Genomic DNA, 11,656 nt, shown 5'->3' with positions numbered 1-11,656 from the left:
CTCGCAGCGGCTGTCTACTGCTGAAGATGCGGGACTGGGTGGCAGCGAGTCTACAATCACACTCGTATCGCAGGAACACGTACGGCAGGAGGTTTCATTCTTGGCTTGTAGTTTTCTGCTGAACTTTGAGGCCATTTGTGCGTTTTTTATACGGCTGAAATTACCGCCAATTAAATCATAATGTGTGTGACAGCAAGAAATCCAACTTAATTTTTCTTACCCTGAGCTGACGGCGAGGTTGCTGCTGCTGTGCAGTACTCCATATATGCGACACTGGACTGCAGGTGACTGAAATTCCAGAGATAATGTCCATCGCGACTCGACTGAAATTCCACAACTCAATTTCTTACCCTGAGGCTGAGGTTGCTACTGCTGTCCACTGATTTGTAATGGTCCAAAGGACTCATAATTTTTGAAGCAATTTACTTGATGATACACTGACCTGGACCTGGACGGGAACAAGTCTACAATCACATTCATGGTTGTAACAACTTGGCCTTAGAAAAAAAAATGTGAACACGGTAGGAGGTTGCATTTGCAGTCGATACGAATTCTTCCGCTTAGCGGTCATCATCGTCTCCATACACTGACAAGAGCAAGAAGAGTAAGTTTGCTACAGGAGGAAGTAAACATACTACAGAAATTTCGACTTACAAAAGACTGGGGGCTACCATTTTACAAAGAATGGGAAATGGTTCACACTTACTACATAAGTTTTGACCTACAAAACACCATTATACATTTCTCGGCATTTACAGAAGTTTTGGCTACACAAGGGTTTATACAGGAGAGGATGGGGCAGCAGAAAAGTATCGTGACCAACAGCTGTCGAAAATAGATTTCTCTGCATTTCTTACATCATGTTTTGGTTTGCCTCTGCCTAAATCACCACAATACACGTATTCATGCCGACAATGTTTTAACACCAAGCGCAAATAACACTTCAGCTTTCACAAGTTGTTATTCATATATTCGGATAATATGTGTCTTCCAGAAAGATGATTACATTCTAGATTCTACTACCAATTAAGCAATTGGAGTTATATATCCTCTTTAACTGCTAGATTTTATTACATGTTTCCACATAGAAGTTCATAGGACCCGGGAAACATAAGAATCTGAGATCTCATCCTCCTCCGAGATCTCGGTCAGCTCGGATAACAAAGGGTAAGAATCCGGAACAGTGGTGTGCTCGTCGTCGCAGAAGAATGGCCTGGAAGGTATCTGCAGGCCTTCGAAGCCACCTTCCAGCATCTCTATGACCTCGCTCATCGTCGGCCTGTCATTAGACTTCATCTGGATGCACCATAGTCCAACGATGCACAGCTTCCTCTCCAACTCATGCATGCCAGCAACGGGAGATATCTCACACACTTCTTGTTCAGTTAGTCTATCATACACCCATGATGGGTAGTATGCTTGGCTCGAGTTCGCTGCATTCGGATCGGCGTTCCTTCTTCCTGCAGCCATCTCCAACAACAGCATCCCAAAGCTGTAAACATCAGACTTGCTCGATATGACACCAAAGCTCCGTGATATCATCTCAGGAGCTATGTACCCAATAGTTCCCCGTAGGGCTCTCGATGGCACAAAATTGTTGTCCCTTGGGTATAGTTTGGCGAGACCAAAATCAGCAACTTTAGGGACAAAATTGTTGTCAAGAAGGATGTTGTGTGGCTTGATGTCAAAGTGCAGAATCTGCATGTCACAACCCTGATGAAGGTAGTCGATCCCCTTGGCAATGCCCAAAGCTATGTCGGAGAGCTTGTCCCAGGAGAAACTCTTCTCGGCTGAGAAGATGTACTTGTCCAGAGAACCTTGAGGCATGTACTCGTAAACCAGTGCTCTCCTCATTTCATCTGAGCAGAATCCCATGAGACGCACCACATTTACGTGATGGATCCTACCGATGGTGGAGACTTCATTGATGAAATCTTCTCCATTGCAGTTAGGATTGCCTTCTAGCATCTTGACAGCAACATGAACATTGCCTGGCAATATCACACCCTTGAACACAGACCCGTAGCCTCCCTGACCGAGCTTATCTCTGAAATGGCTTGTGATTGCTGTGATGTCAGTGTAGGCATACCTCATTGGACCTAGCATCTGTTGCATTCGGAGGAACTTCTCGACAGCATCGACTGTGATCCTCGTTTTCCAATACTTGTGGGCGAGGAAGATCAACACAGCCAGTGGTGCCAACACAAACCTGCATAGCACTGCATAGACAAGTTTCTATAGGTTTCATGGGTGGGTCCACACATGCATGGATGTGATGATGAAGAAACTACAATTAAGAGCAGAACATTCAGAATTACCAGCAATCCACTTGACAGAGAAGAAGACAAATGGTATGTTTGATGAGGCATCATCACTAAATCCAGTTGCAAGAAGTGAGCAGTACCAGAAATCTCCATCGACCAAAAGAATTTGCTGAACACAACTACTGACGTCTTCACTACACTCTTGCAGCAAGTCGCTGCAATACCATCCAATGAGACATAAAGGAATGAACAGGGGGGCTCAATGGTTTTGGGATAAGATATATCAAAACCACTTATACAGGCAACAAATAGAACCACTCCATACAGATATATCAAAATTCTGAACTCACCGAAACTGACGTATTATGCACTCTTTGATACTTCTGCTCGTCCTGTCATACCAGAAAGGGAATTTGACGGCAAATCCGTTCCTCATGGATTTCACAACATCTACATAACTTGCATTTTCTAGTAGCTCGTAGTACTCACAAAATGGAGTGTCACAAGCTGAAGGAGTCATGGCCAAATACCCACAAGAAGGCTGGAGATACTCCATAGAACAAGAATCATAACCAGTTAACACGTAAACATAAGTATCATTGGTGCTAAGGCAAGCAACACGCATGTACATACCATGGTCCTTTACTTCCCGATAGCATTTAATAAAGCAAGACTGTCTACGTGAAAGGGGGTCCAATTCGACTTCCATGTTGTGATCAACTTCCCAGAAGGAAGAGGGAGGCTGATTCCACCGAGGTAGAGGGTAGCTGCTGTATAAATCCATGTCGGCATCAACTACCCAGAAGTAAGAATCACTGTAGTTGATGGCAGACACATAGTATGTCACGTTGTTGATGCGAATTGTAGCCTTTGTATCACCGCAAACTAGCTCATAAGATTTATAGCCGCACCCAGGTGGATCACTTGCCTGACGAAATGGAGACGATATGTTTCTAAAAGGGCCGCAAGAGAAAGAAGGACAATAAGGCTGATGATGCTGCCCTTCTGACTGATCTGGTGCAAGAACTGCAAGCACAAACAAGAAAGTTAAGGCCTTGAGAGCAGTGGGCATCGCCATGGAAGACACACAGATGCACAGATGAATGGCTGAATAAGTGAGTGGCTGCCAAAGTAAAAAAATAGAGCTCCAAAGGATGGTAATTACATGCCAACTAGTACCTCTACATGACTGTGATGTTGCTGACTAGGAGACTTGGCTACTAGGCTGCCAACTAAAGTTGTGTACATACCACCTACTGGCTCTTCTAAGTGATGGTGATGTTCTTGACTGGCGACCTCTTGGTTAACAGAAGAGTCCAATTGTGTTACCATAGCATCCTGTACTGGTCCAATCATGTCCAAGTCATGGAACATGGAATTCGGTGCCTTGAGAAAATGACAAATAACAGGGACCAAAAAATGGAAAATAAGAAAATATCATTCATTTGAGATAATTTGAGTTTACTAGTTAGCAAGGCATGTTTTGCAGGGAGGAAAAACTAAGTCTGATCGAATTCCTCGTGCTTATCTACTTCTAGTTGAAATACTTCCCTAAACCCCTCTAATATGAAACTAATTCCCCGGAATATCTTCAAACCACATGCAGATTATGTGGGCAGATGCATTGATATTTCCCCTGGTTTCCATTGCCTGCAGATTATACAACTTATAATGCACATCATTTAAACCGCATCCGACGCCAGGTCAATTATTTATGATCTTGTGGAAGCTTTTTCTTTACAAGACTAACTGAAAGCATTTCCATAACGCCAGGTCAATTATTTTATGATCTTGTGACTGGACTACAATTTTGCTGTTATCACAACAAGTCATCAAGTCTTATCGCAATTCATACCTCTGCAAATGGTGCTTTACCATGTCAAGCTCATGCGTTTATTGCAATTTTTATCTAGTTAGATGTGTACAATTCTGTCAAAGACTAGTTATTTAGGATTGAAGAAAAATGGGGATGTGCAGCTGGTGAAATCAAAAGAATACTCTCAACATTTATTTCCAGAGACCACGGAATTTTCCAAGACACAGAACAAGGCCCATGGAAATATTGGTTGTGCATTCAGGCACGTCCTTGACAACCTTCCATGTCCGGCTGTTTTTTTGTGGCTCCAATAACAACAAGACTTAGTATTCGCCACTCCCAGTGCCCTGTCCTCTTCTCTCCTCTTGTTTTTTGTTGCTTGACTCGAATATCCAGTCAACCCTTTCTTTTTCAAGGCCAACATGTAATCGTTAGGAAGGGAAGTACTACATGGAGACTAACAAGAAACAATTGGTGGTCCAGGCCGAAATGATAGTTATACAAGCTACATGGATGCACATATTTTTTATGCTTTACCATATCAACTTCACGAGTTTGATTTTTAGATGATAATTATGCATATATGTGTGGTGAAACGGCATGAATGGTCTAAACAGCAATAGAACCATGGAACTTTCTGAGCCATAGAACACATATGGCAGAGGTTTTGGTGGCAGCTGGAATTCCGGGTCAGGCACATAAATTTCAAGACAACCGCTAAACCAATCCTCACCAGAAGTAAAGCAAACAGCGATTTTCTATACTCCTGGCTTTCTCTTCTTCCACCTTCATACCCAATACATCCCATGGACTTGCTTAAATTTCTTGTCACGCCGCTACTGCTATCTCTTCTCACCCATCAAACCTATGTGGGCGGAGCATCAGATGATGAAGATTTCTCGAAACGATGTTCATCTCACAGGTGCAGCAGCAAACATGGGCCTGAGATATGGTTCCCATTCCGGCTTTCAACTCACCCACCATCATGTGGCGCACCAGGTATGCAGTTATCGTGCTCCGGGGATGACACAATCCTGGATCACCCGGTTCTTGGCTCCTGCAAAGTAACAGCGATCTATTACAGACACCGCGTCATCAACGTCACCCCGCTTGTGGAACCAGCGACACAGTGCCCACTTCAGAAGCTCATCTCAACAAATTTAGCAACTGATGTGTACGAACTACCTCCATCACCAACGACCCTGGTACGTTGTTCAAGCGAATTCATACCTGCAGATCCACGCAGTGTAGCTGGCCCAGCTGCTTGTCTTGGTAACAACGCAACCCAATTCTGGTATTTGGCGGCGTCAGCTTATGCATACATATATGATCTACCACGGGACTGTGAGGCCGTTTTTAGAGGCATTCCAGTACCCTACAGCTATGGTATAGATGGCCCAATCCTAGGAGACAAGTTTGCTTTCAATAAATAAGCGAGTACAGTCATCAATTTTGGTGAAACAACATTCACTTGGCACCTCAGTAACCTTACCGATCTCTGCCAACAATGTGAAAATGAAGGTCGGCACTGTGGATTCAGTTCACGAAGCCGTCAAGCATTCTGTCAGCCCCGTGGTATTCTTTCTTTCCCTTGGCGTGTCAATTTATTTTGGAACAACAATTCAATCTCTTATATTCCGGGTTAACTGTTTTAAATCTTCCAACAGGATTTTCGCCTATAGTTCAATTATTTTACAAACAAAATTGTAATGCAAATCATAGAAATTGTTAACTTGTTCAAGCACATACAATCTCTAGGTTCACATCCATGAAAGTTCGCACACAAAAAATATTCTATAAGAGATGCAAGTCCCAAATTATATGGGGAATCTTATGACAGTTGACTAGTTTGTAAAATTCTCACAAAAAACAGTAAGAGATAAACCTTACTTGACCATTTTCAGATTGCTTTAGTCTTTTAGTACTGAAGATGAAAAAACTATTGCAGAGCTATCACATAACAAGGGAATGCACTAATCAATATAACGCCCTATGTCTGAGGTCCAATATACATGAAGCCAACTGGAGGCCAACACATATATAGGTCCTTCGTATGTTAACAGGAATCGGGAATTAGTTGCTCCAAACATACACTGTCTACATTAAGTCATGGCAAAACTAATGATATTCTTCCTACACGCAGGCACGCATGTCATCCCAATTGCAGGTAATGATGCAACTCTTATTTGTTTCCCATTCTAAATGAAATTCTTATTGTGGTTTCTCATTGCAATAAGCGTCAGGAACCCATGACTTCTTATCTGAATGCAGCTCACTAATTTCATTTGTTTTTAATCAGCAGCATCATCTGTAGCTGCATTTGTAGCTCTTTCATTGGTGGTAGCCGCAACGCTCTATCTCTCCTTAAAGTCAAGGTATAATGAAGAGATAAATAAGAAGGTCGAAATGTTTCTCAAGGCATATGGCACATCGAAACCTACAAGGTACACTTTCCTTGAAGTGAAGAAAATAGCAAGACGGTTCAAGGATAAACTCGGCCAGGGTGGATTTGGAAGTGTATACAAAGGCGAGCTACAAAATGGAGTTCCTGTGGCAGTCAAGATGCTAGAGAATTCTACAGGAGAGGGGGAGGAATTCATCAATGAAGTCGCAACCATTGGACTAATCCACCATGCAAATATTGTCCGCCTCTTGGGCTTTTGCTCCGAAGGAATGAGGCGGGCTCTTATTTACGAATTCATGCCTAACGAGTCACTGGAGAAATACATATTCTCACATATTTTCGATATTTCTCGACAGCTCCTTGCACCCAACAAAATGCTAGATATTGCTCTAGGCATTGCCCGAGGAATAGAATACCTGCATCAAGGGTGCAACCAGCGCATTCTCCACTTTGACATCAAACCACATAACATCTTGCTGGACTACAACTTCAACCCAAAGATCTCAGACTTTGGCCTTGCCAAGCTGTGTGCAAGGGACCAGAGCATCGTCACCTTGACTGTAGCAAGAGGCACCATGGGATACATCGCACCAGAGATATACTCTCGGAACTTTGGAGGGGTGTCTTACAAGTCGGATGTATACAGTTTCGGCATGCTGGTATTGGAAAGGGTGAGTGGAAGGAGGAATTCAGATCCTGGTGTTGAGAACCAGGACGAGGTATACCTCCCGGAGTGGATCTACGAGAAAGTGATTTCTGGTCAGGAATGGGAGCTTCGTTTGGAAATGACAGCAGAAGACAAGGAGAAGATGCGACAGCTAACTATTGTGGCATTGTGGTGCATCCAATGGAACCCAAAGAATCGGCCTTCAATGACGAAAGTGGTAAACATGCTAACGGGGAGGTTGCAGAGCCTGCAGGTTCCCCCCAAGCCCTTTGTGTCGTCAGATAATCGCCCTATGCCACAAAACACGACAAACACATGAATATGCACTGTGTTTTGTGTATTATTATTACATTTGATTACATACTGAACTGAACTACATGGGTCACCTGATCTTCACCTTATTATATTGTAATGCTACATGGGTCACCTGATCCGTACCTTATCATGTTGTAATGCTATTAATTAGGCACATATGGCACTGGCCACTGGATTTGTCAACCTTTGAATAATGAGAACTTGTAAAATTATACTAGCATCCTGTCATTGCTGTGATTTTATCCCTTTCCGTCAGAAACTGTAGCCATTTCCCTATCAGAATCACAAGATGGCCCTGTAAGATATTTTAGTAGCGTGATGCGCGGATGGCCTCAGCTAATCATGCCACTGCCCCAGCAACTAGAAAGTAGAAACGCAGCATTTCTGTTCTGAAATCAAAAGGAGGGTAATGGGGATTACTCACCATGGCAGATTGCTTCGGCTGTGACACGCGACGCGAGGAAGACGAGGAGCTCGGAGAATCTGAGCTGCGCGGGCGGGACGGCCTCCGGCGGGCAGGCACGGCTTGACAGCGTCGCCGGAGTAAGCACTCGCCGGCGGCCGGCCGCCGACTAGGGTAGATACGGGCACCTGCCCGTTGCCGTCGGGGATAAGGCGCCTGAGTTGGTTGGGTCGGGCTCCTCTGTAGAAATGGGCAATGAGAATTGATTGTTGGGCCGGTCCGCGGTCTGGGCTGTGGAACGGCGGAGAGCTCATCATGTTGGCTGGTACTCTTCAATCGCTAAAAAATAAATCCACTGGTACTTTTTCCATTTTCTCAAAAAAAAAACCAAGCCACTACTGTAGTATGTATCTAAAAATGGAGGGAAATATTAAAAATTTGACGTGTGCTGGGATGGCACGGCAATCAAACACTAGGAAATCGCCATCCTCGCAACAACATAAAGTGTCATGAAAAACATTCAATTTGCCATGCTCTCATACTGGACTTTTGCTGGTTGTCAAAATCCAAAAAAAATGCCACTGGTACAGTATTAAAAAAAAGCCACAGGTGCGTTCTAATAACTTCACCTTTCTATATTTGTGCATTTCTTAAAAAATGTAACAAATATATTTTAGAAAATATTATTTTATCTTTTATGTAGTTTCAGAAAGTCATAAGGCCATATATTATCACAAGCCCTGACAAATCCACCCTCATTGAGAAACAATATCACATCCAAATTCTTTTCGAAAGAGGCACGGTCGTGCCTCTCGCGAAGCACAACCGTGTCTGTCGCGGAAGCAAATCGTGCCTCTCGCGTAAGAAAAAAAAACGCGTTTTTCCATTTCAGAGAGGCACGGCTATGCCTCTCACGAAAGTTTAAAAAAAAGGGCCTCTCTCGGAAGAAAAAAAACACGTTCGTTTGCAAAAAAAAAAGAATTCACATTTTTTTTTGTCCAAAAGCTAAGGAAGACCGGTGAAAAACTAAAATGTCGAAAAAAAACCAGGAGAAAATATTTAAAAAGCCGAAAACGCATGCAAAAGAATAAAAAATAAAATCCAAAAGAAGTATCCATAGTGCGACACGTGGCGAAGGCGAGTGATCTTTGTGAGGCTCCCGAAGGAGTAGTGCTAGTTGCTGCCATCGGGCTCATGTCTCAATTTGCAAAAATGATAGCCCAGTAAAGTTGGAACGCCCCAGCCCATCAAAAGCACGGGACGGGCCCATGGCTGCCCAATTTATCACGGCCCAATGCGACGAACGAATAAAAAAGGGAAACCCTAGCCCCAGTCACTCCACTACATCCTCACTCCGCATACTCTCCAGCTTTTGGCGGCGGCGAAATGGACGCCGTGATGGCCCGCCGCCGCCGTTCCCGAATCCACGCGACTGAGGCTGCGCATCGCCGCCGCCGCCGCAGCAGCTCGTCGGCGCCGCTTGACTCTCTGCCGGACGATGTGCTCGAGGCGATACTCCTCCGTCTCCCACGGCAGCCATCATCTCGCCCGCGCGCGTCCGCTGTCTCCAGGCGCTGGCGAGGCATCGTCACCAACCCGATGTTCCACCGCCGTTTCCATGCGCACCACCGGAAGCCGCCCGTCCTCGGCGTTTTCGAGCGGCGCCGGAAATTCATCATCACCCCCGTATTGGCCGCTCCCGACCGTATCCCAGCTGAGCGATTGTCCATCTCACGCTGGATGACCTCCCGCGACTGCGACGCGACCGGCTGCCGCCACGGTCGGGTGCTGGCCATACACAGGCTGCTGCCGCGTCTTGTCGTGTTCGCCCCCCTCACCGGCGAGGAGCGCAACCTGCCTGTTGTTCCGGACGAGTTCAGGGAGTGCAACTACCACCACGGGGCTGTGCTCTGTGCTGCCAGCGGCAAGGAGGACCACGTGCACGGCTTTTGCCATGAGAGCCCATTCCAGGTGGCATTCCTTTCCAGGTACCCTACACGCAATCGATTTATCACATCTGTTTACTCATCAGAAAGTGGCACATGGGGCGGCCTTAAGGAAATAGAAGCTCCATTTAAAGTTGCTCTTGTTGATGTTCCTGCGACCCTGGTTGGAAATGTGCTCTACTGGATGCTTTCATGGGATAATGTTTGTGCTGCCATGCTTGAGTTTGATTTGGATACGCAGAGCCTAGCTGTGATCAAGGGACCTTCTGATATGAATTATTCCGGCAGCCATAGGATCATCAAAATAGAGCAAGGCACAGTTAGCTGGCTCAGGTTTAAATTCCCGATCCTAGAAATATGGCTGAGGCAAAAGAATTGGCATGGTCTTGCCACGTGGTTGCAGCATAAGACAGTTGATATGCATGACATTCTTGGGATCCCTCCTCGGGTTAGTAAGAAGTGGCATCAGAAAATCCTCGGCTATGAGGAAGATAGCAATGTGATCATTCTCTATGTTGATGACAGTGCCTACATGCTAGATCTTAACTCAATGAAATCTACGAAACTTGATGAAAGCCGTTTGATGAATTCCTGTCACCCTTTCACCAGTTTCTATCCGCCAGGTGATTGCTCATTCTTAATTTTCTTTTATTTGGAAGTAATCCAATTTAGTTGTGTTATGTACAGTACATGATTGCTCGCACACAATGATTGTGGTACTTCAAATGTTCAGTTATAACTTGAGCTTAGTAAGCAATTTCCGGTGATAAAACTTAGTAAGTGCCCCTATGCTAGATGGATGAATTTATGGTCATATTGTTTTAGTACAACTTATCTTAATACCCAAATCAAATGCCAAATTAGCAACTCAGTTGGCACTTTAAAACCGCAAAGTGAATTCTATTCTTTATCCATTATTATATGTTTTCATCTTGGCATTAATCTTAACTCTATAAAAACAACTTCGTTGAATCCATACACTCTGAAATAACTGTGTTTTTGTCATTTGTTCATTTATTACATTTGTAGCACAAAGAAACGATATGAATTTTCTTATGTAGGGATCTTTTTATTTAGAACAGAATACCCAGCATCAATTTTCATGCCAAGAGTATTATTTTGGCATAATCTTGTTTGCTTGACATGATGAGGGATGAGTTTAGAGGACAAAAGTTATAGGCCATATTGTTTATTGGCCTTTTTGCCAGCTAAATTCTCCATTCTGAATATTTCTTCCACTTGACAACAAGTGTGGATTTTTTAATCTATTGCTAGTACCAAGAGCAAGTTATAACACATCTGTATAAAAATAAATTACAGAAGTGAGTTATATTTGTCAGCACATGTTTCTAACTGTCTCATTGTTGCCTTTTCCGCTCCATCTGTCTCTTCATTAGAACTGTTGCTAATTGTCTGACTTGTTATTCTTCTTTCTAGACATGGCCATCTAAGAAGCATAGATATATGCACACGGACACAGGGATACAGATACATATATGGAGACATGGAATACGGCATTTTCCAGAAACAGCCATACGGCGACACGGGAGTATATATATACATAAATAAATAAAGTACAGCTTGTAATGTTGTGAGGACAAAAGTATATTTGTAAGATGTGGGATCAAACTGCTGCCCATTTGTTTCCTGCCTTCATTTCCACGTTTGTATATGGATGAGCGTAACGCACCTGATGCTGCAAGTATATGTAAGTAAATACTCCCTCGGTCCGGAAATACTTGTCATCAAAAGGGATGAAAATGGATGTATCTAAAACTAAAATAAATCTAGATACATCTATTTCGATGACAAGTATTTTCGGACGGAGGGAGTATTTCAGT

General features: G+C 43.8%; 2 protein-coding genes and 1 pseudogene across 4 annotated transcripts; 2 read left to right on the top strand and 1 right to left on the bottom strand.

The window, feature by feature from the left end:
• Positions 1-952: 952 nt before the first annotated feature.
• Positions 953-8,084, bottom strand: LOC123172388 (rust resistance kinase Lr10-like). Of its 3 annotated transcripts, none has more exons than XM_044589379.1 (4): positions 7,891-8,084; positions 2,615-3,290; positions 2,319-2,479; positions 953-2,219 (listed from the first exon to the last, which is right to left on the bottom strand). In XM_044589379.1, the coding sequence occupies exons 2-4, from the start codon at positions 3,046-3,048 to the stop codon at positions 1,093-1,095; spliced, it is 1,722 nt and encodes a 573-aa protein (XP_044445314.1). In that variant the 5' UTR covers positions 3,049-3,290; positions 7,891-8,084; the 3' UTR covers positions 953-1,092. The 3 variants fall into 3 exon arrangements, with proteins under 3 accessions (XP_044445314.1, XP_044445313.1, XP_044445312.1); XM_044589378.1 differs by lacking the exon at positions 7,891-8,084 and adding an exon at positions 3,444-4,140; XM_044589377.1 differs by lacking the exon at positions 7,891-8,084 and having other exon boundaries at positions 2,615-4,140.
• Positions 4,887-7,734, top strand: LOC123172389 (rust resistance kinase Lr10-like; annotated as a pseudogene).
• A 1,122-nt stretch (positions 8,085-9,206) lies between the features above and the next one.
• On the top strand, positions 9,207-11,506 carry LOC123172387 (F-box protein At5g07610). The gene is made up of 2 exons (XM_044589375.1): positions 9,207-10,438; positions 11,253-11,506. The coding sequence occupies exons 1-2, from the start codon at positions 9,256-9,258 to the stop codon at positions 11,264-11,266; spliced, it is 1,197 nt and encodes a 398-aa protein (XP_044445310.1). The 5' UTR covers positions 9,207-9,255; the 3' UTR covers positions 11,267-11,506.
• The last annotated feature ends 150 nt before the right edge of the window (positions 11,507-11,656 follow it).

This window comes from Triticum aestivum, unplaced genomic scaffold (assembly GCF_018294505.1).
Source record: "Triticum aestivum cultivar Chinese Spring unplaced genomic scaffold, IWGSC CS RefSeq v2.1 scaffold166399, whole genome shotgun sequence".
NCBI classification, from domain to species: Eukaryota; Viridiplantae; Streptophyta; class Magnoliopsida; order Poales; family Poaceae; genus Triticum; species Triticum aestivum.
Note: the sequence above shows the minus strand (reverse complement) of the source record. Positions and strands in the feature narration are given on the sequence as shown.

What these genes read in the sequence shown, in the direction of transcription:
- LOC123172388 (XM_044589377.1), bottom strand. Translation starts at nt 3,342, where the DNA reads ATGGCGATGCCCACTGCTCTCAAGGCCTTAACTTTCTTGTTTGTGCTT. An exon ending in TGCATAATACGTCAGTTTCG is followed by an intron (nt 2,480 to 2,614) that starts GTGAGTTCAGAA and finishes ATGGTATTGCAG; the next exon opens with CGACTTGCTGCAAGAGTGTA. An exon ending in CTCTGTCAAGTGGATTGCTG is followed by an intron (nt 2,220 to 2,318) that starts GTAATTCTGAAT and finishes TTGTCTATGCAG; the next exon opens with TGCTATGCAGGTTTGTGTTG.
- LOC123172387 (XM_044589375.1), top strand. Translation starts at nt 9,256, where the DNA reads ATGGACGCCGTGATGGCCCGCCGCCGCCGTTCCCGAATCCACGCGACT.